The sequence below is a fragment of the Pipistrellus kuhlii genome, unplaced genomic scaffold, assembly GCF_014108245.1.
Source record: "Pipistrellus kuhlii isolate mPipKuh1 unplaced genomic scaffold, mPipKuh1.p scaffold_m20_p_12, whole genome shotgun sequence".
NCBI lineage: Eukaryota > Metazoa > Chordata > Mammalia > Chiroptera > Vespertilionidae > Pipistrellus > Pipistrellus kuhlii.
In genome coordinates, this window is record NW_023425427.1 from 5,572,395 (window position 1) to 5,598,975 (window position 26,581).

The window sequence follows — 26,581 nt, forward strand, 5'->3', positions numbered from 1 at the left end:
CTCTTTCACTCCCCAGATTACATATTACGTGGTGGTTCTGGAACCCAGGGAGGCCAGCATGAGACCCGGACTTGTGCCCAAGTTCAAGCCTAGCTCCCTTCATATCAACATATCAAATTCTCCCCCATCTTCCAAACAGGCTCCTCTGTGCCACCCTCCCTAACCCTGCCCCTCTGGCCCCCAACACCTCTTTTGCAGTTATTCTGTGAACTCCTCATCCAATTAGATCCCTTTGGCTCTCACACCACGTTGGTGGGATCTGTCTGTTCTCAGCATTTGCCAGATCAAGAGATCCTCCAGGGCACCGTCGGCTCAGCTTGGCTCTTCTCAGAGTCCCACAGAGCGAGCCAGCCCAGGAGTGGAACAGAGGACAGCAGCCAGCTTTCCTACAAAGCTTACTTCGAGAAGAAGCACACGGTCACGCCTTTATGACAATCAGTTTACTAACTGGGGAAACAGCACCCATTTTCCAGGAAGGGGACTGCACTGAACCTTGAAGAGAGCAGGAAAGAAATGGAATCCCATCGCGTTCTGGATTTCAGTGCCAGCACTTCTACTTGCATTAACTTTATTTATTACACAAATAAGACATTTACAAAGCACAACATGAAAGGTATGTAACAAAACAAACATTGGTTTTACAAAAAAGTGCTTACAATATTTTTTCCATGTATGTGTGTGTATGTTTTCCCCCTTCTGTATTTAAATAAATAGTCTCGATGGCCTGTACATTCCCAGGCTGCTCTAACAGGCTAGTGGAGACATGTCTGAACTGCAACATGCTACGACCACATGATCCACGCAAGGAACAGACCCCGGGGGAGGCCCAGGCAGAGTGGGTACTGAGTGACCCTAGGTCAGGTGCCACTGGCCATCAACCACATGGTTGCTTTTGAAGCCTCAGGAGCAAAAATCCAAGTTCCCGAAGACCAGGGATCAGGCCCACTCCGCTCCTGTTACCGTCAGCCCCCAGGACAGGGCCAGGAGACGTTCACCGGATGAGTTCTGAGCTCAGCTGTGCTAACCGTGTTCCGAACGGCGCCTTCTCTTTGCCCTGAGCCATCCGGAACGATCTTCAGAAGGGAAAGGAAGCAGGTCCCCTTCTCAGGCTGCACCCAGGCCTTGCCTTCCTCCAGATCCCAGAGAAAGGATGACATATTGTGTAGGCATTCATGGTTAAGTGCCAACTTCAAACATCTGAATTCTGAAACCATCTCCAGACTCAGTAACACAGGATACTGTAACTGACTAGCACAGTCTGCCCTGGGAAAGAGCAGGGACAGTCGGTGCATAGGTGCCAGGGGCTTGCTTTCCCCATCCTAGAGTCTCCTTCCAAAGGCAACATATTGATAGTACCAGGTTCACCAGGGCGGGAAGGAGGACTTGGACTAAGCCAGGCTTGCTGGCAGCCTCTAGTGGGAAACGCATCAGGACACCAAGTACTTGTAAAATCACAGGGTAAACTTGGGACAAATGGGTGTCCCTCTGAAAACGTAAGTTATGGTCTTGTGTAGCCCAAGCCCTTTTGTTTGGGGTTGAAGAGTTGCAGCAGGACAGGGTGGGTAGGAGCACAGCTGTGTCTGGCCTCTGTTCTCGGCAGTGGGTGGGGAAGCCCAGAGGGCCAACTGGAGTCTTGGGCTTGGCACGCTCACCTAGGGCACCCTCTCTCTATTCAGATATAGGTCCAGAGTTAACATTCAGACTGCCATTTCCCTGGACTCTGTTCCCCAGCCCTCCATGAGAGGTCCCCCCAAAAAAGACGTGACCCCAGCACTCCTACTAGGATTCCATGAGTGGCCAAAAAGGGCCCCCAATTCTAACCTGCCCAAACATTTGGAAATGTCATCCATAGTTCATACACCATCTCAGTGATGTCATCTGTATACATATGTGCTGGATAAATAGGTAGGAAGAGGGTCTCCCACTTATACCCCGAGTTTTCTCTCTCGTCTCCCAGCCGCATGTGCCACATCCTTCTCCTCAAGCTCCAAACCAATGCGTGTCTTTGTGCCTCCCGGCCCCTGCCTGTCCCCACCCCCTGGTCTGGGCAGGCCTCCATGTCTGCCCTTCTGGGCCTCTCAGGGTTGGTCAGTGTTCTCTTTTCTCTCTTTAACTTGACATAACCAGACAGATGGAAATGATAAAACCAGAACGTAAGCTTTCCTTTGGGGACATCCCACAGACACTGTAGAGTTTTTCAGACAAAAGCAACAGAGTGGACGACACTGGGGGTTTTCGGCTTTCAGAATTCAGAGATGGTTCCAAGGAAGCAGTGAGTAAAGGCCAACATGGGAGGAGAGAAAACCTGTAAATTAGAAGGCTGTTGGCGTTGCACAACTCAATCCGGCCTTTTGCTATGGTAATCAGCTTCGTTGAAGATGAGTCCTGTCTACATGGGAAAACTGGGCTGTTGTTGTCACCCTGATTCCAAATTTCAGGGAGCTCTGCCTTCCAAGAGGAGGACTCCACGGTGCTCCGGGCAGGTTCTGGTTCTCAGCAGGAGAGGGGAGAGCAGCCAGGCCCACGGGCCCAGCTGGTGGCAGGCGGGGTGGCAGATGAGGGGTGGATGCAGAGGTGGGTGGATTCCTGGCAGCGCTCAGCGGCTGAGGGACAGCTGTGGGGTGCCCGTGGACAGATGCGCAAGTGCAGGGAGCGTCAGTACTGAAAAAGGATGACCTGCGGAAGGAGGGTGTGGGAGGTGGCTGAGCTGGGGGCCTGCCCCTCCAGTAGCTCCTTGAAGGCATAGAGAATGCGGATGGCCCAGGGCCCAGATCTGGGTTCAAATCCTGGCTCTGGTACTTACTTGCTGTGGACCTTGGGCAACTCACTTCACCTCTCTGAGCCTGTTTCCTCCTCTGTAAAATGGGGATGACAAAACCTTTCTCTCTCTCTCTCTCAGGATGGAGAGGATTCGGTGAAAAACGAGAACAGCAGCAAAGGTCTGCTGGGCACTGCATCCGGCACCCGGCACTGCGGAAAGTGCCTGACCTGCATTTGTGGAGCCTCATCACAACCCCTCGAGGGAGTCCCGCCGGTATCTCCATTTTAGAGGGAGGGCACTGGTGCTCAGAGAGGTGAAAGTCAGTGAGCCGCGGATAGGTCCCACAGCTAGGAGGCGGCGGACCCAGCACTGTGGCCCAGGCCTGGCTCCAGAGTGGGCTCTCTCCATTGTGTCACACCGCCTCTACCTCTCCACGATCACCACAGCAGCTGTCATCATGCTTATGACACACCACACAACGGGCCAAGCACTGCATGCGCACTTAGTCTTCACAAAGCCGAGAGAGAGGCAGGTGGCTGAGACAGGCCAGGTACCTGACACACGGCAAATGATCAGGGACTGTCTGCCCCTGTCCCTCTCCTCTTCCACCCAAAGCACCTGGCGACTTCTCATGCTGCTGACACAGCCAGCTCCCTGAAGGTCAGGATGAGGATTCCTGGCTGTCTGGTCAATGTAATGTCTCCGTAAAGGGTCAGGTGGACCACAGTTAATTGTTCTCGGGACATCAAGTGGACAGAGCCATATGGCTGTTCATTTTCTGATCAGGAAGGTTACTTGCCCGAATCGGTTACCGTGAGGAGGAGATGGAGGAAAGCATAGCAATAACCACCATCTAAGTCTACTTTCTGTGTACCAGGCACTGTGTTAGGTTCTTTTTTCCCCCATTAAATATTTTTACTGATTTTTAGAGAGAATAGATGGATAGAGACTTAGAAACACTGATAAGAGAGAATCTATCATCTATCAGCTGCCACTGCACATCCCACAACTGAGGATCCAGCCCAAACCCTGGCCATGTGCCCTGACCGGGGGAACTGAACTGAAGACCTTGTTCCTGGGTCGACGCTCAACCGCTGAGACACACTGGCTGGGCTGAGCTAGGTTATTTACATACATTACTGCATTTGCTTTCAGCAACAAGCTTGGCTGTGGGGCCTGTTATTTGTCTCCATTTTGCGGCTACAGGAACCGAGGCTCAGAGAAGCCCAGGTCTCAGAGTGAGAGGTGGCAGAGCTGGGATTCGGAGTCTGCCTGGCTCAGCTCACATCACATTGCCTCAGCCACACACCCAGCCTCAGGCAGTGCTCTCCTCTGGCTCCGGGACACCTGGCTCTGGGCTCTTATTAAAGGACACTCTCCGGTAAGACCCTCCCCTCTGTGTGCCTCAGCCTCTCCATCTTATCAGTGACAGCTCGGCCCCGATTTCTAAGCACCTTCTAAGTTCTGAAATTGTGGGACTGGGGGGCCATGATTTGGAAGAAATGTGGCTCTGGTTTGTGTGGCCAAATGAAGATGTGGTGGGGGGCAGAGGTGGCTACTTCCTGAATGCTCAGGGACCATTCTCCTGGCCAGGCCAGTGATGCTCTCGACGAGTGGGGTCAGGGGCCTGCCCCAGGGGGCACTAAGTCTCCTTAGAGCTAGGCTGGCTCAGGCCTGGAGTGACTTGGGAGAAAGCCCATACAGTTCTTTACCAACTGACCACCCACAGCCCACCAGCCCTCAGGAATTTGCCAAGATGTGGACAGGAAAGGCCCCCTGGAGCTGGCAGGAAGGCTTGACAGTGAGAGGGAGAAAGATCATTAAGGGGAGGGAGGGCATTTTTCTGCAGAGCTGCTGGATGTGAAGTTGGGGACGCATCCCAGCAAGAGAGCTCTGGCTCAGCAGCCAAACCCAGGGGCCAGAAACCTTCTACAGCCAAAGCTGCCAGAGCCCTGGCTGGCTCGTCCTTCAGGCTGAACCAGACATAACCACAAGCTTAGCTGAGCAACCAGAAGGCCAGGGCTCCTCTCCAAGCTGAGCGCAGCCCTGAATACTCCCAAGACTAACCCCCTCCAGACAATGCCCGAGCCCCTCACCCAACAGTGCAGCCCATCACTGTGTGACCCCTGTTACCCCCCCACACACACTTCCCTGGCCTCAGTCACACTAAGCACCCCTTAGTCTCTCAAGTCCAGACTCCCCCATGCATGCCTCTGTGACTAGCATGTTCTCTGCTCCCAATGTGGAATGCCCTTCTCCTCATCCCCTGCTTCTCCTCTAGAACTTTCACTCCCTCTTCTGGGTCCTTGAAGGCCATGTTCATCCCTCACCTCAAGTGCCCTGTCACCCTGGGTTGCAGCTACCCTCTGCTTGCCCTAAGCCACACATTCCCAGAGGACCGGGGCCGTGCCAGCTGGCCTCTGCAGGCCTGTACCAGGTCTGGTGAGGCGAATGCTCTCCTGCAGGAGGGGCAGCTCTGAGGCAGGCAGTCCTAGGATGGATGCCAGCCCTTCCCACGCTCTCTGTGGCCCTGGGCCAGTACTGCTGTCTGAGCCCCAGTGTCAGCGGGTGTGAAACGGAGTCAATGTAACTATCCTCCCAGGGGCCAAGGTCAGAGAGAGCGCTGTGTAAACTGTAAAGTGCTCCGTGAAAGGACGTGGTTACTGATCGAGGTGGACTCCGGAGTCCGATGGACTTGTTACATCCCTGGCCAAGTCGTCGCCTCTCTGGCCTGTTTTCTTATCTTTACCATGCAGATGCCGTCCTCACACCCACAGAGGGGTTGGGAGGCATCAGACAATGTGTGTAAGTTTCTGCCGTGACCAGAGGAGCAGCTCCTATTGTGAGTATGGCAGTCCCACAGGGGAACTTCCTGGGACATGCTCACCCATCACCAAGTACTGTGGGATTCTGTCTTGAGCACTACCCATTACTTATAAACCTATCTGTTCAACTAGGTTATCTGTACCTCCATACCATTTGCCTTCCCCCATGGTGCTCAGCAGCAAGCCCAGCACATAGTAGGTGCTCCCTTTGCTCCCCCCTCAAGGGCAGGGACCATGCTTTCCTCATCTCTGCGCTCTTGGCAACTGACGCAGGGCTCCTGGGCACAGTCAGCATATAGAAAATGTCAGGGGAATAAATGAACAAGTGAATGAGTAACTGCACAGGTTTTCATTCAAGCTCTGTGACCTTGAGCTACCTGAGCCTCAATTTTCCCCTTTCAAAAATGGGGGTAGGTGTCTTAAAGCTGTGGCTTTCAGCCTCAGTGGGAGGTGTCTTAGAGGTTGGGGCAATGGGGAACTCCCTGTGCCGTTTCACCCAAAGCAGCTCCATTCACTTTCATCTCCATTATGGATTATGGAAAAGATTTAACAAAGGTTTCCAGCGCTTGCGAACAAAACTTTCAAGCCCCTGGACTGGGTGCTGTCTAAGCAGCCTTCTGGATATGTAGTCCTAAGGGTGGAGACAACCAGAAACCAGGAGGCCACAAAGGAGACCTTGCCGGCTGACAAGGTCCCTTGCTGCCTGCTATCCTGGGCCTCACAAGCTGGGGCTATTCACTCCCGACAGACAGGAATGCAAAGGAGAAAGCAGGAGGAACCAAAGATGGTGGGAGGCAGGGTGGTGTGTCATATGAGCCCTCTCTGGAACCACAAAGTTTCAGCAAAGTAACAAAATTCAGAAATCTGAAAAAAGAGGCGACAGGCTGTCAGTGCAGACCTTCAAGGAGGGCTGGGCACATTGAACACGCCGGCCCCTGCTGGAGTGACGGCCTGGGTGGCACAGAGCGTGCTGGGCAGAGAGGCTTGGTGCCTGCTCAGCGATGAGGGATGCTGCCAGAAACCCATTCCCCGCAGGATGGCTCTGACCCACCAGACCCAACCTGGCTCCATTTACCTTCTCCCCCCGGTTGGAGAGCGGCCCATCCATATCGGCTTTGAGGTGGACGGGGGGTGCGGTGTAAGGCAGCCGGCAGTGCACTTGCCCGCACTGTACCTGACCTGTGGATGAGAGGACGCCTTGGAGCCCATGCCCAGCCTCCATGCAGGATCCCACCTGGACCACCTTCACCTCTGCTACTTACCAGCTGATTGACCCTGGGGAAGTTTTTAATAGGGTTGGTTGCAATGCTCTATGACATAGAGTCTATGTGAAAGGCTTTATAACCTATGAAGTTCTATGTAATTGTCCAGCTGACTGGTAAACAAATGAATATATATTGAACATCTCCTACATGCAAGGCTGTACCCCATCTATTAGGATCCTCCCTTGGTGCCTTGTACCTTATCTCCCTCCCAGGTATCACCGAAGCTTTCCAAGCACACCTGAGAGGACTCTGCACTCATATGGCATCTTCTTCATGACACTCTCCCTGGCTGCCCTGTTAATAATTGCAACCCAACACCAACACACCCCCACACTCCCTATCTCTGCCAACTAGAACGCGAGCTCTAGTGAGGACAGGAATTTCTGTCCGTTTCCTGTTTCTAGGTTTTTGTGGATTTCCATTACCTAGAATGAGGCATGGCATCCAGCAGGCACTCTAAATATTTGTTGAGCAAGTCTCCATACCCTAGTCTATCCTCTAAAACTTGAGGGAAAGTCCGTCCTAATGTCTGACCCAAATTGCTCATGTTTCAGCCTCTTTATCACTGCAGTAGAGAAGTCCCTGGCTTCCTCCTCCCCGCACTTCATCTACTTTGGTAACAACAGTAACAAAAAGAGCCCTGTCCAGAGATTTACAATTGGAATGTAACTTGGGACAAGTCACTGTGCCTTTCTTAGGCCAAGTTCCCTCGTCTGTTGAATCCGATTGGGAATTCTAAACCTGGGGTGTTCTAGGAGTCCATGAACAGCCTGAGATGATCTGGAAAACTGTGTGTGTGTGTATGTGTGCGCGCGCACGTGTGCGCATTTTTCTGGGGTCCGGTTCCAAAGATTTTTGTTGTTGTTTTTTTAAATCAGATACTAAGCTCTAAGAGTCCAGGAAACTCGGGTCCTATGGATTTAGTTAATTGCAAAGCAAAGGGGGACCTTCAGTCACGCAGCAAGAGGCAGCAGGTCCAAATACCCTTGACAGCTCCTGCCCCAAGCTGGACATCAAAGGCAGATCTTTGGTCTACGGTGCTGTGGAGTTAGAAATGGATCTAAGTGACTCTTAGATCCATTACTAACTCCACAGCAAATGCTAGCTGGCAGGGCAAACTCCTGGCTCCTGGAGAGCCCTTGGTCCCGGGTGGCTTTCACAGAAGAACCAGATCTCCTACCGGCTCTGTGCAGCCTGAACTAAGTCATCGTGTAAAAGAGAAAGGGAGAAAACCATCTCTTCCTACTTGAGCAGATGGTTCAGAACTGGAACGGTACAAAGAGACAATTTTCGACTGGCAGCTGGTGCAGCAGGCAGGACTCTGCACCCTCAGCTCTGCCAACCTGAACCACCGCCGCTATCACAGAGCAGCTAATACTTATCCAGCACTTACCAAAGGCTGAAGACTTAAGTCAATGATCTCGTTAATGCTCACAACACTGCTTTGTCTTCACTTTTACAGATGAGGAAACTGGTATTCAGGGAAGCTAAGAAGCCTGCCCAGTGTCACACAGCCAGGAAGTGGCAGGGGTGGGATCTTAAGCCTAATGTCAAAGCCCACACTCAGTCATCAAAGAATACGGGTTCCCACCCTTGGTTTCCTCATCTGTATAATGGGACAGTGATCTCTAATGTTTAGAATCATAGATAGCATCTGGCACCTGGCAGTGGCTCAGTAAACAGCAGCGTCTCTCTGACCTCTTAGAGCCACAGAAAAGAGGGTTTGAGTTTGTGAGTATATTGTAGCCACTTTTATTTTTCTGGTCATGCCCAGCTTGGAGGAAACAAGCAATGGAAATGCCCTTGAAGGGAAGGAAAATGTGTGATAAGCACCTGCTCAATAGCAGATTCATTGGTGTGTGTCCCTCCGAAATGCACATCACTACACCCTCTTTCCTCCAGGTTCCTGCTCCACGTTCTCTCCACCATGACTGCCCTCCATCTGCCCACAGTGCTCAGTGCCCACTGCCATGCCTGCTCTCCCTCTCATATTAGTTTATTGTCTTTCCACCCGTGTCCCGCCCTGGAACGTGAGCCACAGGCCTTGGTCTATTGTGTTCTATGGTACATCCTCGTGCTCAGGATACGAAAGGCACTCTAAAAATAACTACGGGATGTGAGTGGATTTTCACAACGAGGTAGACGTTATTAATGTCCCAGTTTACAGATGGGGAAACTGAGGTTTAAGGTGGTTGGGTGATTTGCCCATGGTCTCGCAGCCCTGAGTATTCCCTCCACACTGGCCTTCTGCAACCCCAGATGCACCCAATGCCACACGCTGCCTGTGTCAGGCTGCAGACCTGCCTACATCCAGGTCCTCTGACACCGGGCACTCCTATTTCCCACGCCTTGTGACTCATTCATCCTCCCCACCATTCCTATAGGAATCTCCACACTCCCACCCAGCACCTTTCCTAGAGGAATCGCGGCCATGAACACACACGCTCATCTCTCTACCTGGTTACTCTTCCATGTAAGCTCCACCAGAACAAGGACTTGACCCTTCCTGCTCTTTCCCTAAGTCCCCCCGGCCCCGGTACTGAACCAGCGCTTGGAAAGGACTTGTTGAATGGTTGAAGGTTTGCTTCTCCTGAGGCAGAGCCAGGGAACAGCCCCTCTCCCCACACCCTAGTTACTGCCAAGCCCACAGCTTCACCCAATGGAGCTCCGTGGCCTCCCCCCGCCGCCGCCGCCGCCCACGCGCGCTCCTCCCCCGCGGCCCGGCGGCCGGGCGTCGCCGTCACTTACTCTCGATGTAGCCGTGCAGGGTGACCATGCGCGCCCGCTCGGGGCTGCTGAACGGGGAGTAGTGGATGTCGTCGGCGAGGGCGGAGGGGAGGCGGGACGGCGGCGCCCCGGAGGGCGGCACGGGGTGCTGCGGCGTGTGTTTTTTATGGCGCGCCCGGCAGTTTTGAAACCACACCTGGAACGACAGCCTCAGCAGCCTCAGCCTCCCGGGCGAGGCTCGGACGCGCCACCGAGGGACCCAGACAGGACTGCCTCGGCGCTTCCAGAAGAAAGCGGCCTCGTGCGCTCCCCGGGGCCGCGGCCCTGCTGGGCCAGCGCTGCAGGGCCCACTCCCAGACCCCCAGGCCCCGCCCTCCCCCGGCCCCACCTGGATAACCCTCCGGCTGAGGCCGGTCAGGTCTGCCAGCTTCTGCAGCGTCTGTGCGTCGGGGTTGTTGTCCTGCGCGAACTGCGCCTGCATAACCTGCGCACCGCGGGAAGGGGCGGGGTGGTGGGTTAGGCAGCGGCACGCGGAGGTCCGGGGCCCTGGCCCAATCAGAGGCTCCGGCCTGGAGGCCACGCCCCAGACATCTACAGCCCCGCCCCTCCGCCCACCCGGGTTGGGGGTGGGAGGCGGGGGTCCGGGAGAGGAGCTGCTAGGAGACCCTCAGCCCCGCCCACACCGGCTCCCCGCCCACACCCGGCCGGCCCCGCGCCCCGGGTACCGGTACCTGCAGCTGCTCGGCGGTGAAGGACGTCCGCGCTCTCTTGGCCGGCTTGGGCTGGCTGTCCTGCTCCGAGGGCACTGCCCCCTCCAGCGTGAGGCCGTTCCCTGGGGGCGATAGAAGTGGCTGACCTCGCGTCCGCATCTCTTCTAACGGCAGCCTGAAAAGGACGGGGGTGGGGGGGAGCTGGTCCCAGGAAGGGGCAGGTAGCGGAGTTGGCTGGGGACGGGGACCCCAGGATCCTAGTCTCTGAACTCAGTCCTTGGGCAAAGGGCTTTCAGTTCCGAGCGTCTGCTTAGTATCAGACATTTTCCATCTCACAGCCCTGAGGATGGACAACATTATCCCTGCTTTAAAGCGGAGGAAACTGAGGCTCAGAGAGAAGAAAACCCTCCCCCTGTTCCGACCTTACACTAGTATTCTGACAGCTGGCTGACTCCAGCGCCCCAAGCTAAACTGGAGAAATCAATGGCTGGTGAAAATAATAAGCAATCAGGCTACAAACCTGTGGTCCTAATTTTGTAAAACTTGATAAAAGCAAAAAGGTTTGGGAGGACATAAAATTTTTAAATGTATGGAAGCAAAAAGTTTGGAAGGTGTGGAGTGGTTCCTCTCAGGAGTGCAATTATGGAGATTTTACTTTCAATATTTCTGTAACTGTGGAGGTTTTTACAATCATATGTCACCTTACTTCTCTGAGGTTTAATTTTGTTAACTGCACTCTATGTAGCTATTCTCTTTCCACTTATATTACTTTTACAATCACACGAAATATACTCCCCTTTTACTTTTAATATCTCATTTTTTCTGACTACAAAGATAATGCCTGCTCTTTATCCAAAACTCAGAAAATTTTAAAAACTCAGAAATTTCAATCAAGCACAAAAAAGAAAATTATCATCACTAGCAGTTCCATTACTGTTCATAATGTATTGTATTTTTAAATTAGAAAAAAAAAAAAACACCCCGTTGAGGAACAACAAAATAAATTCTCCAAGATACAGTCATAGGAAAAAAAAATCTGGAAAGATATACAATAAAACATAAGGGGTGGTGGCATCTGGAGTGATTTTCTTTTCTTTTTGCTTGACCATTTTTTCTAAATTTTCTATGATTGTGTGTGTGTGTGTGTGTGTGTGTGTGTGTGTGTGTGTATGTTTAAAAAGTAAAACAGTAGCCAAAACTGCAGGCTGGTCAATAAAGAAGATCCAAGGTCCCAAGCTTTCAAGCGCCTCTGCCTGGTAGGCGTCTAAAGTGGTGCCTGCCTGAAAGAGCAAGAATTTAACGGGCAAGGCTGACTAGGGATGGTCCTACTTGGTCCAAGTGTGGAAGGAGCCTGGGGTCCCTGATGGGCCATGGTATGGGAAGACCTATGACTCCTGGGGTTCTAGCCTAGCTTCACTGCAGGTGGACATAGCACCCCAGATTCACTTAGTCTGAATCCTGGCAGGATTCAGTGATGGTCCTGGTGTGGCCCTGGCCAGGAATTCTCTGGGGATCCCTAGCTAGTCCCCAGAATGGAAATTGAGGTAGGGTAAGCCACACCCCTCCCCAGAGACACTGTGGATAGGACAGACATTTTGTGGTATTTATACATCTCCTAGGAGAGCAAGCAGGACAACAATTGGTGTGCCTGTTGTTTCCATGGAAAAATTAAACTCACAGAGGGAACCACATCCCAACAGTCTCCCTTGCTTGGACAAGTCTGGTTAAGGGGCCTCAGAGCTTGGAATGGGGTGGTACGGTATGGTATGGTATGGTATGGTATGGTATGGTATGGTATGGTATGGTATAGTATGGTGGTTAAGAACTTGGGCTTGGAGTCAGGCAGACATGCTAGTCTATAACCTTTGGCCAGTCACATACTGCAGATAACCTCTGCCTGTTTCCTCACCTATAAAATGGGGATACACCAGCTACTTCCTAGGGGTGCAAGGATAACAGAATAATCCACATCACAGAGAAGTGAGCAGCTCTCACAAATCCAGATAAGGGAATTATGGAAAGGGTCCCCCCCCCCAGCCCAGCCTTTGCTCCCTCTTTTCACCCCCAACCTACCTGTAATTCAGCCACCACAAATCTCTGAAAAGACCTGGACCCTGTACCTGCACCAATGTGTCTTGGGGAATCATAATATCAGAACCAGAGAGATTTAGGGATATCTTTCTAGTCCACCCTCTGTCTTGCATAGATGGGGAGACTGAAGCCCAAAGAGGAAAGGAAACTTCATAAGTCAGAATAGCATGCCAGAGGCAAACCTGGAGCTCCCCTCCCCTGACTCTTCACAATCCAGCATGAAGCCTGCACCTCCAAACCTCTGGCTTGGAGCTGATGGCTTGGGAGTTGGAAGCAAAGGGTCGGGTCATTTCCCCAGGACAGCTGGAGGGGACGAGCCCTCAGGCCAACCAGCGCTGTCCAGGAGTGGAGTAGGCTGTCCCACTATGAGAATCGTCTCTAGAGTTCATTGACTGCCTCCTGGCTGTGCAACACCTCAGCTCATCTCTCTTTAGAAGGTCCTATCATAAGCCCCATTTTACAGATGAGAAAACACAGTTGCAGGGACAGGCAGTGAGTAACCCAGGACTCTCAAACCAGTGGTGCAGCCAGAAGTCTGGGCTCCCCCTGCACCGCCCCCAGTGATAAAGGGAGGAGCAGCTGTCCCTAGAGGCTTGTGGGCAGTACCCGGGGCGCTGGGGGGCGGGGTAGGGCTGAGGGCAGAGGTGTGGCCAGGTGCTGGGCGGGGCGGGTTGGGTACCGTTCTCTGCGGCCCTCTTGAGATTCTCGATCATGGTGTCGTAGTGGATCCGGCACAGCACCTTCTCCTCAACCAGACCAAACTCCTCGCCCGTGGACAGCTGGCGCTTGCACGAGAAGCAGGCGAAGCAGGCCAGATGGTAGGCGTTGCCGCGGGCCCGCCGCACCCAGTCGCTGGCGTAGATCTGCCGGCCACAGCGTGCGCACTTGGTCCCAAATCGGCTGTTGGACACCGGGGCAGGGAAGGGGATGGCGAGGCTCAGAATGGCCACCCTTCCTCCCTACAAACCCAGTAGCCAGCCTGTACTCAGGCTTCTGGCCTCGGAGCTGTCACTCGCTAACAAATATCCCTACGCCTGGATCCACCACTCTCTCCCCACCTCCTGCAGACAAGATCTGCCTAAGAAAGTAAGCTGGTGGGTATTTTTATTTCCTTCTTGGCGTTTTCCTGAATTTTCCAAATCTTCTACAATGAACACTTACATTTTCATATAACACCAATCTACTCAATAAAAATATATCATGTGTTAGGGAAAACATAATAGTAATAATGAAGAGGCAAACCTTTGAGCACTTACCATGTGCCCAGCAAGAACCTAAGTGTTTTATATTGAGTATCCCAGTTTATCTTCATTTTTCAGGTGAGGAAAATGGACCGGGGAGTTAAGTCACTTGTACAGTCACACAGCTAGCAAGGTAGAAGCCCGAGATGAATAAACTGTGCCCCAGTGGTAGGGAAGCTCCGAGTTTCTCAGCAGCATAGACAGATGTGCATGACTGGCTTGATGACTCTGAGAGACTTGTTTAACCCCTCAGACTCCTCATTTCCCTTGCCTTGAGCTGAACTAGATGACAACAGCAATGCCCGCTACTATTTGCTCAGCACGCGGCAGTCTATTAAGTAACCAGATAGTCACAGACTCTGGAGCCCCATCCATTCTAACAATAAGTGCTTAAAAACAAACACAGAAAGCCAAGATCAAATGCCTTCTTCCCGCTCTGAGGCTTTCTTTATTCTCTCTTTCCTTTCTCCCTCCCCTTTTAGAGTGCATTGTGGGTACAGCTGCCTCCACCCCAAACTGGGAGCCCTCAGAAAGCAGCAGAGACTGTTCCAGAAGTCACCCCAAGGTCTGATCCCTGAGAACCAGGGAATGCTTGCTCCCTAAGTGGGCAGGAGCCTTCTGAACTCTCCAGCCCCCAGTTTTCTCTTTCAGGGACTGGTGCCACCACTCATTCAGCCTCTCAGGCTTAGTAACCTAACTCACACACTCCTCCCTCTCCTCAACCCCACATCCAATCAACCCCACATCCAACCAACCAGGATTCACTGTTGGTTCCTTTCCTAAGTATCTCCGGGACCCATCTCCTCCTCTCCATTGTCACTGCAGCCTCCTAAGTCAGGCTACCACCATGCACCCCTCTCCGCCAGTCTTAGCTCTCATGTCCCTTTTCCCAGGCCCACTCCTGCCATTCCATCCTCCACAGGGTGGCCATCAGGAAGTTCCCAGCATGCATACCGAATCCTGGCCTGCCCTGACTAAAATCTTTTGGTGGCTCCAATCTACCCTTGGGATCTGGTCCAAGACCCTTGGCGTTTACAAAGCCCAACAAACCACATCCTGTCAGGCTCATCTCCTCCTCCCTAACCTTCCTCAAGATCTCCCACCCCAAACCCAAGTATGAGCCGCAGCCACAATGGAAGGTCATTCCCAGGTCTTCGTGGCCCCCTCTGAAGTATTTTCCCACCCCCGGCCTTTGCACGGGTGATCCCTTTTCCCACACTCCCTCACCCTCCAGGAAAAGTGCCACAGCTCCCCCAGCATCGCCCTCTCCGCATTGGTCACACTGGTTTGTAGACATCTGGTTCCTTGGATCTCCCACCCCAGGCCTTCCTGGGAGAGGACTGGGAAGATGTGCCTCTGTGTCCCCAGGGCCAGCACACTTCCATCCCGAGGAGCATTCAGAAACGCTGTGAGTGCATGAGAGAAACACCCCGCCCCAAGCAGCCCAATCCTACTGTTTTGGACCAGAAGCCAGAAAGGGTTAGCTCAGACCCCACTGCAGGACTTTGCCTGGTCAAATGCGCACCCCCCCCAAAAAAAAAGAGGCGATTCCCTGCCTGGGAAATTCGGCTTCCCCAGGGGAAAGCCCAGCACATCCTGCAGTCAGTGGAGGGGAGAAGGATCTGCTTTGCCCACCCCAGCCTATTCCTGGCGCAGGCCACCCCTGGTTCAGCTGACAGTGGGGTAGAGGGTTTGCTGCAGTCCCGGGTCCTGGGGTGCAAAGTCTTCAATGCACACCTCGTGAGGTGGGAGCTCCGGTACCCACTTTGCACTGGTGGAATCGGAGCTCCAGAGCGGGCCAGTGACTACGTAGCTCAAGACCACAGATTAGGGCCCGGGTTGAGGTCCTCTTCAAGGTGCAAACAATACCTGGCAACCGAGGGAAAAGCCAGACTGGAGACGAGAAGATCTGGATCCTGAGTGATGAAGAGCCAAGGGGCTTGGTCTGACCTGGATCCTGGAAACTCTGGCATGCAGGGCTTGGGGCGCAGAGGGTTTGGGAAGGCAGGGAGTGCATGCCCAGTGAACGGGAAGAGCCAGGTGACTTTGCCTCCCCTCTGTCGTCTGGGTGCACTGCAGCTGGTACACCATGCCAGTGTAGCATCCCCGGTCCTCGCGCTTGGCTGTGTAGCATCCGGGTCCTCGCGCTTGGCTGTGCGAGATTTCTTGTCCTCTGCCAGGGGCGCGTTGGAGACACTCTGCACACGCCTGATCCTCCCATTCCAGGCAGCCCAAATGCGTGCGATTCTGCGCCTACAGTGCTGCTCACAGCAGCCCCATCCCCTCGATTCCAGGTGGGTGATGCGGGTGAGCCCTTAAGCAATTTTCTCATCTCCCCACACGTCACCAAAAATGCCAGCTGTCCTAGTCCTGGGATCTCCCCGCGCTCTCTGTGGCTAAACCCAGTCAACGAAATCTTTCGAGTTGGATCCTTGCATGGAGGTGAGATGGGATCATCACGCAGTTTTGGGTGCGTTGCAGGCCGTTTTGAAGCGCGTCCTCCATGCAGGGCAGGGATCCGCAGCACAAAGAAGGGGAGCGAGTTGGCCTCTGGGTGGAGGCTCTGCCGAATTGACAGACTCCTTCCCAGGCGGGCTGTGAGACCTGAGCCACCGGATTCCGGAAGCAGCGAAATGGGCGGCGGAGAAAACGAAACTTTAAGAAAAGGATGTTGGGGCGCTGTGATCGGAGCGCCAACTGGGATTAGGGGGCCGGCTACCGCCTCCCACCCCTCCGCCCCAGCCTCCGGCGCACCCCTCTCTGGGTTCCGTCGTGTGCCTCCTGGCAAAGGCGCAAAGGACGGAGGCGCTCTGGGGATGGAGAGATGCCGGAAAGATGCTGCAAGTCTTCACTGCTGAAAAGAGGGGGAGTGGGCGCGGCGCACCGCCTGGCCCTCTCTCCTCCCGAAGCGTGTAGCCGTGCTGTGTGGAGGACGCTGTGCCCCCTTGACCAAGTGAAGCGCATTTTCCCGGCCCATGTCCCCTGGATGCGCAGCAGGCGCTCAGAAACCATTCGTTGGTTGAAGGAGCCTCAACGAAAGAGCCCACGGAAGCTTCACTAGGACGGGGTACCCATCACGAAGCCGGCGCTCAGAGCGAGAAGGCCAATGCTAACTCCGAAGCCAGTGAGCCAGGGTGCCAACACGCAAACCAGAGTTTACTTGTTTTAAGTGAAAGATGCTCCCCTGATGGCCTTAGATTCTATAAGGCAAAAAAGGGAGGTTGTGGGGGGAGCCCTGCCTATCCCCTTTGTTCCCTTTCTTCTAGGCTAACTCGTAGAAGCCAAAGAAAAAAACGGAACCAGCAATTAAGAGGTTAAAACACTCCGCACCCCCACACCTGGAGGTCCCTGGCCTGAGGCACCTCCCCCACCTAACTTTTTTCTCTGCTCCCTCAACATCTGTCCCCCAACAGCTGGGTTGCACTCTGCGCTGGTCGGTTGGGGGGGAGGGGGGGGTCGCTTCCCAGCTGGGAGCCTCCCGGGGACCCTCCCCCTGAAAGAGGGGGTAAGGTTCTCCAGTAGGAGGTTGGGTTCTATCTAGGCAGAAGGCAGGCGAAGCCTGGGGTCTTGCCCTAAGTCAACTGGGCCAGGGGGCAGGAAGTTCAGGGGGAGCCTCAGTGGCTCAGCCCAGGGCACTCTCTGAAGTTGGCCCACAAACTCCAGGAGCACACTTAAGTCTTTACTCCCCGCTCCCACAGTCAGGAGGGCCAGGGACCATGGGGGCCTGATCCTGGCGAAGTTGATCCATCCTTCAGAGGCCACTCCAGCCCCAGTGCTCCCAGAGCCCACTCAGGGAGTCTCACATCACATCACCCAGCAGGTGCTCCCTGTGTGAAGGCAAATGAACAGGACAAGGAATCTTAGGGGCGGCAGAGAAGGGTCTTTGCCATTCCACAGGCCCCACCTCCTCGTAGAGAGGGGCTGCTGACATAGCTAATCAATAGAAAAAGCTTGGAGTGGATTGAATGTTTAGACACAGGGACGGTGGAGTTAAGCAACCTTGGGTCTTATCAAAGGTCTGCAACTTACTAACTGCGACGTTGCCTTGAAGGGCCTCAGTTTCCCCTCTTATGATGTGAGGAATATGAGAGTATCATAATCACAGGGTAGACCTGAGGATCCAATGGGATAAGGCATGTAAAGAGTTAGCACAGTTCCTGGCTACGAGATGAGCTCCTGGCTTCTGATGACCAGTGTCCTTGCCCAACCCCAATCCTTTTCCACTCTCTGTCTCATTGTGTGCCCCTGGATTCTTCACCTGCCACTCTCTCAGGATATCTGTCTCTCCAACTGTACAATGGGCATGATGCTTCAGGAGGCTGAGGGAGCCAGGAGAGCACTGAAGATCAGCCCATGACCCAAGGGGGGCGGCAGGGGCAGCACCTACAGGGAGGAAGCTGCCTGAGCTTGTGGTTGATACGAATGCCCCAGAGAGGAACACCGTTTCTGCCTTTACTTCTTCAAAGAAAATGGAAGGGAAAAATGGTCTTAACAACAACAAAAATTTAAAGAAATGAAAAGCAATATCATATTTCCCCGGTGGTAACTGTTTTCTGCTAGGACTCAGGGAGGTGGGGAGCTGGAAATCTGCTAGAACCCACAAGGAGGTCCCCGTTAAAGAGGGAGTTGGAGAAACTGGGACAGAGGATCCAGCAACCTGTTATCAAGGCAAACAGCCAGTGGAAAGCCAATCCCTTCAAAAATGCAAATGAGCCAGGGACAGCACTAGACCTTCAACCCCCCTCTCCCACCCCTCCTCACAGCTTCTCTTGGTGACTTTGGAATGCCTTTCTAACTTCTAACTTCCGGTTCTGCTTAAGGAGACTGTCCATAAGGAGGGGTGAAATGGGGGATGGAGCCTAGAAGACCCTTCAGTGGGGGATAAGACCCCAGAGCCCTCCCCCCCATTCTGATGCAGATATTGACCTATCTTGGGCAGTGCTCCAGTGACCTTGGGCTGCAGGAAACAGAGGGCTAGAGAATCTCAGAGCGTGGTGTCTTCCTGAGCCGCAGCTCTTGAGAGGAGCACTCTGCCTCCCGCGCCATCACTCATGCTCTCTCCAGAAAGACCTCCCTTACACAGCCACCCAGCGCCTGGGCTGCTGCTCAGAGCAGACAATAGTCCCTGCCTGGCACTCTGCCGGCTCTTCCTTTCCCTTTTTGTGGGTTTCATTATTTTTCTTACAGGTGGAGCTGCCAGGGAAGGGTTATGCCTGAGGGGAGACCTGGCTGGGGGAGAAATGATCAGAAGAGCCACAATTCTCCCCTCCTCTCAGAGACTATGAGCTTTTATTCACTCCACTTTCTTAACCAAAATCTGTTTTAGTTTTGCTTTGAGGACTCTTGTCAGTGGAAAAGGATTGTGGCTCAGAACCTTCAGCCCAGAAATGGCCCAGCCCCATCCCTCCAGGCAGAGCTGCCCAGCATCCACCCAGCCAGGGTGACAATGGTAATAATCAAGAAACCTATATCACTTGCCATTTAAGGAGCCTCTACTGAGCCTTCCTCCGTTCACTCCCTCTTTGGCAGCTCCCAGAGGCAACCCTGGAAGAAGGACACTGAGGGCAGAGAGATGCAGTGATTTGTCCAAGGTCACACAGCGATTCAACGCTGTCCTGATGGAGCTCAACTTCTGCCTCTCCCCAAAATAGCCGCACATTCCATACTCCACCTCACCAAAGTGGGAAGGGGGATTCCAGAGCCAGTGGAGGTTCTGAAACATGGGGTCAGGATCTGGGTTTTGACCAGCCCTAGAAGGTCTAGTAAGCATAGCATTTGAGGAGGTTGGTCCAGCCTGGGCATGAGATGGGGCTGGAGAAGCAGCAAGGAAATGTGGGCAGGTGGCTCATAGGGCTGCCAGGTGGGTTATCACCAGGAGAGCCAGGGTTAGGGTCCAGTCCTGCCTTGCTCTACAGAAGAAGGCTGAGATATCATCCTGTTGGATTTCCCAAGTGGGAGCTCTGTCCCTGGGTAGCTAATGAGCCCAAGGAGTCCCCCAAATGGAAGCTGGACCAGGGTCAGGCCTAGAACAAGGAGGTAGCTGGACAGGGACTCCTGCCTTGGCCAGCCTATAGCAGATGGGATAGTGCAGGGAGACATCACCCTCTGGTTGTATACCACACAATAACCCCGCTCTGCCACACACACACACACACACACACACACACACACACACAAATCCACAGTCACATCCCTTGTGTCCTCAGTGCCTGGGCCAAGGCCTTAAGTAGAAATGCCCCAGCACAGGAGGAGGGGGTAGGATGAGGAATCACAGGCTTTCTGAAGCCTCACCCTCTCACCTCCAGCTCCCTGTTCGTATGTAACCTTGTCCTGACCTTCTTGTGCACTGGCATTCACACACAGACACACACACGCTTACATGTGAACCAGAAGACAAACACATGTCATAAAGGAACACAGATGCTGCCCACACATCCCTGACCTTGCTTAATGACACACTCCCTCAGTGTCATGACACAGATCCAAACAAGACACACACACACACACACACACACACACACACACAGTTTTGAGTCCTAGGCCACCTTGTAAAGACCCCACGCACCTGCACACCCGGCTGTACGTCCTTTCATACCCATACTAAAAAAGAGTCCAGTTCTTGGACCATGCTTCCTATGATTTCCCGAGCATCCCAGTCCAAAATGCTGCCAACTTCCCCCTACATTCAAGGAAGATCCTCTCTTTCCAGAAGACTCAAAGGGAAGGGGGTAGGAGGTTGCATTGACTTCCACCACATTCCCTGACTCCCAAGAAGACTGAAACCATGGCCTTTCCCGAGGAGAGGACGGAAGGGAGGCCGCTGGAGGTGGTGGTGGGGTTTATAGGAGGGTAGTTTTCTCCATTTCCTGAGAAAGCCCTGGGACCAGACATCCCCTCCCGGGAACTAATCACACTGGACCCTCTTAGGACTCAGGTCTGGTTCAGCTTCCCGGTAGAGATCCTGCGGGTGGCCAGTGCGCCCTGACCTCACAGTGAACTTGACCCCATGGCCGGGTCAGGCGGGACTTTCTAGGTTTGGAGCTAGGCTCGGCAGCAACCAGGACTCAGCTGAGTGGGGAGCCGGCAGGACTGGGCACTGCCTCCGGGAGAGTGCACCCCGGGGTAATGCTACTCCAAGGCTGGGCTGCGGGCCCTACACCCCCTATCCTGTCCTAGCAGCCCAATTGAATATGGGTTAGATCTGAGACCCATACTAAACTAGTGCTTGGGGCCGGAGCAGCCCTGAACCCAGATCCGAGCGGGGGTCAGAAACGGGCTCTCTGGAATCCAGCTCAGGGTCCCGGCGGCGCTGGGAGCTACGCAGCGGGGCTGGAGCTGGAGGAGGGCTGGAACCCGGGCTGGAGCGCACTGGAGAGGCAGCCAGACCAAGGCCAGGACCCAGAGCCGGGACATTAGAACTCAACCGAGGCGGCGCTGGAGATGGGAACTGGAGCCTGAGGTTCAGGCAGGACCGGAGACAGAGCCGGACACGCGACAGAAACCGAGCGGGCCGCAGGGACAGGAGGCGGATCTCGGGCCAGACTGGTGCTGGCACAGGCGCGAAGCCTGTAGCTCCCAATTCGTGGCGCTGAGAGCCAGCGGGGTGTGCACTCCGGGCTCCGAGGCTCCGGAGCCAGCCACCGCGAGCGAGCGGCAAAGAAGGCTTCGGTGTGCGCAGGGCCTGCCCGCGGCGGAGGCACTGCTGGCCCGGCGGCCCGGCCTACCTGAAGTAGTCCATCTTGCAGAAGATCTCCTTGTTCTTGATGTAGCAGCTGTTCTGCTGTCTCAGCGACGTGCGGCACACGGAGCACTCGAGGCACCGCACGTGCCAGATGAGGTTGTTGACCTGGGGAAGGGGCAGATTGGGGGCGCTCAGTGCAGACCTTTATGCGCCCAGACTCCAGCTACCCTGCAGGCGGAGATGCCACCGGAGCTCTGACTTGCCCGTAACCTCCCCCACTTTCCTTCTGCAACTCTGAGGCTCCGGAGGTAGAAACAAACTCTTCCCGTTTTTTGTTTTTTGTTTCAGACGGGGAAGACGGGGACCCCGGGGACACAGAGAGACACTGAGACAGGCTCACAGCCCCAAGGTCCCGCAGCGTCTGGGCCTGTATTCCTCATACAGTGTAGCCTTCTGGGCTGCACCCCACGCCCCAGCAGCCCACCCGCAAACAGGCCGCCCTGGTCTCACCTTGAGCAGATACCGGTCCAGGATCTCCAGGCCGCAGCTGGAGCAGATGTTCTTGCCGGCGGACGGCACGGAGGAGGAGGCGGAGGGCGGCGAGCAGACAGACGGCGTGCTGGGTGTGCAGGGGGAGGCCCGGCCCTCGTCCTTGTCTAGGGCGCCTGCCAGGGTGTCCGCATCCGACTGAGCCTGAGGAGAGGGGGGTGAGGGGGAGAGCCGATCGCTGAGCCCGGGGCCCAGCGCCCCAGCAGTTCCTTCCAAGACACATCGGGGGGCCCAGGGCATCCATGGACAGCAACGAAATCCCCCTCGAGACGCCGCCGGGCCACGGGCTAGAGAACCTGGATGGAAGCGCCTATTGGAGAGGACGGGATGGGCTCTGCTAGGAATGCGCGTGTCCTGGGGGTCGGGAGCGGCCGAAGCCCACATTCTCGGTGGGGAAACTGAGGCTCCGAGAGGGGCGGCGCCCTCAGGGGTCCCTCCCCTCCTCCCCAGCGCCAGAGCAGCGCGGTTTGGGGCCGGAAAGCCGGACCAGGTCCCTAAGACGGGACCGCGGCCCGAAGACAGGGCCGCCCTCACTCACCATGGCGGGCGGCGCGGTCCCTTCCAGGCCGCGGGCGGTCGCTTTGCAGCCGGAGCCGGGCTGGGCTGTCACCTGGGGGAGGGGAGAGGGGGCGCCGGCGGCGGCGGCTGCAGAGCTGGCTCCGCTCCGCCCGGACCCAGCGCCTCCCCGCGCCCGTTATATAAACCCGCGCGGAACAATGCGTCCTAACTTTGTAGTGGGCATTTAAAGCCCTTCCCCACAAAAGCGGTGTCTCTCTAATGAAGCAATTTGAATTTGGATTGGATTTTTTCTCCCCTCTCTCTCTCCCCCTCTCCCTGCACTTAACCCGTGGCTCTTGAAGTAATCGCTTCGTTCCCTTGCAATCCAAGCCTCCGAGGGGGGAAAGGAAAAAAAAAAAAAAACCCACGCGCACATACACAAACTACCTGCAATTAGAAATTGTCGTGAATGCCCGAGATAAGAGGTAGCCAGAGTGTCAATTCCAGCTGTCAATCAGGGAGATCCATCAGGCCGCCCAAAGAATTGCAAATTTGATTTTTTAATGGTAGTAATTAAAAAATCGAATTTTTTCTCCCTCTACCCGCCCGCCCCACCCTCCTTCCTTGCTCCCTTCTCCTTCCTCTCGACACCAAATGCAAAAAGGAGAAAAGAGAGAAAGAAAATAAAAAAGGAGATTGGAGGGGGAGTGTTTGAGGGAAATAAAAAGCGGGAGCGTCAGCCCACCCGCCCCGCGCGCGCGGCCAAACCGACAGGGCGACGTGGACGCGGATTCAGGTACCTTTCGAGGGCCCCTCGAAAGGAAACCTGGAGCAAAATGAGGGCGAGATCGGGGGCGAAACAGACCCAAAAGGAGGACGCAGAGGCGTCCGAGAAGAGGAGAAGACGCCCTCCAGCCCCGCTGCGCGCCCGGGACGGCCCCGCGGCGGGATCCGCGGCGTCACTCGCACCAGCCCCGGCGCCCATCCAGAGGGACAATGCCCGCCTCGCCTCCTCTGATTCTCCCGTGTCTTTGCTAAATCGCTTTTTGAGAAATTCCTCCAACATTTGAAGAACGTGTTCCCGCTTTCCGCGACACCCACCCACCACCCCGCGCTCGCGTGCGCTCCCGCACTCACACACACACACTCCCCGCGCCCCTCCGCGCTGGCCGCCCGCCCGCGGCGCCCCCCTGGGCCCGGGCCCCCGCCCGCCCCGGCCCGGCGCTCGGCCCCCGCCGGCGGGCTCACCTGGTCGGCGGCGGGGCCGCCCTCGGCCGGCAGCCGGCAGCCCTCGGGCAGCGCCGGGGCGGCGCTCTCATGCTTCCAGTACATGGGCCGGGCAGCCGCGCCGAGAGGGGCCACGGCCACGGCCACGGCCGCGGCGGGAGCAGCGGCTGCGGCAGCAGCAGGAGGAGAGCGGAGGCGCCCGCTCCGCCGCGCCGGGCCCAGCCCCTGCCCCCGCCCCGGCCCGCGCGCAGCCCCGGCCTCCTCGGCTGCCGCCGCTGCCTCGGAAGAAGGTCCCGACAAACTTAGAGAGGCCCCCGCCGCCTCCTCCTCCTCCTCCTCCTCCTCCTCTTCTTTCACCCCCTCCCGGTAGTCCTCCTCCTCCTCCTCCTCCTCCACTCCCTCCTCCACCCCCTCCAGCTGTGGCGTCGGCCGCCCTGCCGCTGGAGCCCCGCTCGGTTCAAGATGAGTCATGCGTGACCAATCCCCTCCCCGCCAAGGGAGAGCGAGACACACACAGCGAGGCAGCGACCCAGAGACACACACATACAGTCATATAGACACACAGAGTCTGAAACACCGGACATACAAAGGCACTGGCAGGCCCACAGCCACCCAGCTCCCACACGTCCCCTCCCTCCCGGGCACCCCAGCCCTAGGCACAGCCGCACTCCCAGGTACACACCGTATGAACTCACACGCGATGCCCTGTTGGTGCAGACCCACGCCTGGTCCCTCGGCGTCCATGCTGAGGCAAAAGATTGCCCTTCACCTTATTTACAGGAGGTCAGGCATCTGCTGCCCTCACACACCTGCATGGATAACTCTGCTCCGTAACAACCAGAGAGTGCTCTAGCTCTGAACTACTGAATGGGATTTGGCTGGGGAAAAAGCTTCTTGGAGGGGAGGTGTTCCCCTGAATTCTCCTGGGAGGGATTGCTTGGGACATCTCCCTTTCCTTCCCTTTTCTTCCCTTCCCTTCCCTTTGAGATGTGCTGAGCCATCCAGCCCAATTTCCCCACTTGCCTTCTCTATGGTTCTGCTGATAGAGGAGGGAAAGGCTGGGAGGCCCCTGGCATTTGGATAGGACACACAGACACAAACTCTCAAAGACAGAACCTTGGACAACTAACACCCTACAACACACACACACACACACACACACACACACACACACACGTGAACTCAAAGCCTCAGCCCCCTTCTCCACACACAAACTGACCCTAGAGAGACACAGGTAAATATACAGACTCTTCTGAAAATAAATGTGAGCACTCAGACTTAGACCCCGCCCTATCGAGGTGAGGTGTCCTCACTCATGCCATTGCCTCCTTAGTTACCCTTAGTTACAAATGTAAACACCCCACACAAGTGTTCTTACACGTGTACACACATTCATACTCAAGAGAGCACAGACTCCCACAGTGCTTCAAACACATGGCAAACCTCCTGCCCTCTCCTCAGACACCCACAGATGTGCACACACAGGCACTTCCTAATAGACAAGGGCAGACAAGGGTGTTTGCACAGCAACATCTTCGAAAAGTACACATATCTGTTCCTTTCCTGGCACTAAGGTGCACAGAAACAGCCCCAACCCCAGCCAATGGCATCTTCCACCCTCTGTACCCCTGCATTCCAGTCATTTACCAGGATGGCTCTCAGACAGGAATTCAGAGGGAAAAGTTTCTCTCTAAACCTCAATCTTTTACAAGAAGAGCACAATTGCAATGTGAAAGCTGGTGAGGCATGTGCATTTACACACATGTGCACACACATATGCATGCACCTTCAAACATTCAAAAGATCACACAGCCTCGCCCCCTCAAATAATCTCTTTTGCACATAATAAGCCCAGTTACTGCTCCTGGACACTTTAATCTGTGACAGGCTTGGCATTTTATAATCATAGCTTCATTTTCTTTTAACCATAAAGTTATGAGGTAGTGTATGTTATTGCACTGATTTTACTGATGACGAAACTGAGGCTCAGAGAGAGCACCTGATAGGTCCAAAATGGTGTCACATGGCTAATGGCCAGAGCTAAGAACTCAACAGCAGATTCGTCTGACATCAGAGCTTATACAAGAATTCCAGGCTGTGTACATGACTGTGTCCACTCTCTGCATACACACACTCAGGTGTGCACAATCACATTAAAAAACACACACACACACACATTTGTCAGAAGACCTGGATATGACTCCTGGCCTCACCACTCATGGCTAAGCTTCTTTTCTCATCTGCAAAATGAGAGTAATGATAGGATGACCTTTATCTCCTTCTCTTCCTCCCTTTCTGGGTGGCTGGGAAAAGCAGGAGGTCATTGAACATTATGCAGAACTGCACATCTGCCAGATGTGCGAGTGTGGAAAGACTCCAGAAAAGGAGAAGACCAGGAGGATGGTACTGGCTTTGCAAAACTCCTCAGGCAACAAGTGTGGAAGAGGCTTGAGCTAAAACTAGAGGCAGAGGAGCTTTGGGTGGATTCGGGAGAGAAAAGGAAGTATGAAAGGAGAGATGAGTGCGAAGATCCCGGGGATGGACAAACAAGCAGTGGCACTATGAGAAGGAATGTGAAGCACGCACCCTCTGAATGGTAATGGTAATAACTACCGTTTGTCTATCATTTGTTTATTTATTTTAAAATATATTTTAATTGATTTCGGAGAGGAAGGGAGAGGGAGAAAGAGATAGAAACATCAACAATGAGAGAGAATCATTGACCAGCTGCCTCCTGCATGCCCCACACTGGGGATAGAGCCCGAAACCCAAGCCTGTGCCCCGACTGGGAATCAAATGGGGACCTCCTGGTTCATAGGTCTATGCTTAAGCTCTGAGCCACGCTGGTTGGACTGTTGAGCATTTATGTGCCAAGTAACATTTTACCTGCATTTCTCTTTTGGGAACCCTGAAGAATGTCATACTGGTATTATTATATCTATTTTATAGTTGAGAAAACAAGCTTATAGGAGCTTCATTTCAAGCTCTAGTACTCAGACTCCAGAA

General features: G+C 54.5%; 1 protein-coding gene across 2 annotated transcripts; it reads right to left on the minus strand.

Moving 5' to 3' along the window:
• Window positions 1–532: 532 nt before the first annotated feature.
• On the minus strand, window positions 533–23,901 carry LHX6 (LIM homeobox 6). 2 transcript variants are annotated; one of them, XM_036432902.2, is made up of 10 exons: window positions 23,597–23,898; window positions 22,389–22,460; window positions 21,812–21,994; window positions 21,345–21,466; window positions 13,059–13,279; window positions 10,310–10,410; window positions 9,967–10,062; window positions 9,600–9,774; window positions 6,662–6,765; window positions 533–2,676 (listed from the first exon to the last, which is right to left on the minus strand). In XM_036432902.2, the coding sequence occupies exons 1-10, from the start codon at window positions 23,678–23,680 to the stop codon at window positions 2,656–2,658; spliced, it is 1,179 nt and encodes a 392-aa protein (XP_036288795.1). In that variant the 5' UTR covers window positions 23,681–23,898; the 3' UTR covers window positions 533–2,655. The 2 variants fall into 2 exon arrangements, with proteins under 2 accessions (XP_036288795.1, XP_036288796.1); XM_036432903.2 differs by lacking the exon at window positions 6,662–6,765 and having other exon boundaries at window positions 23,597–23,901.
• Between the last annotated feature and the right edge of the window lie 2,680 nt (window positions 23,902–26,581).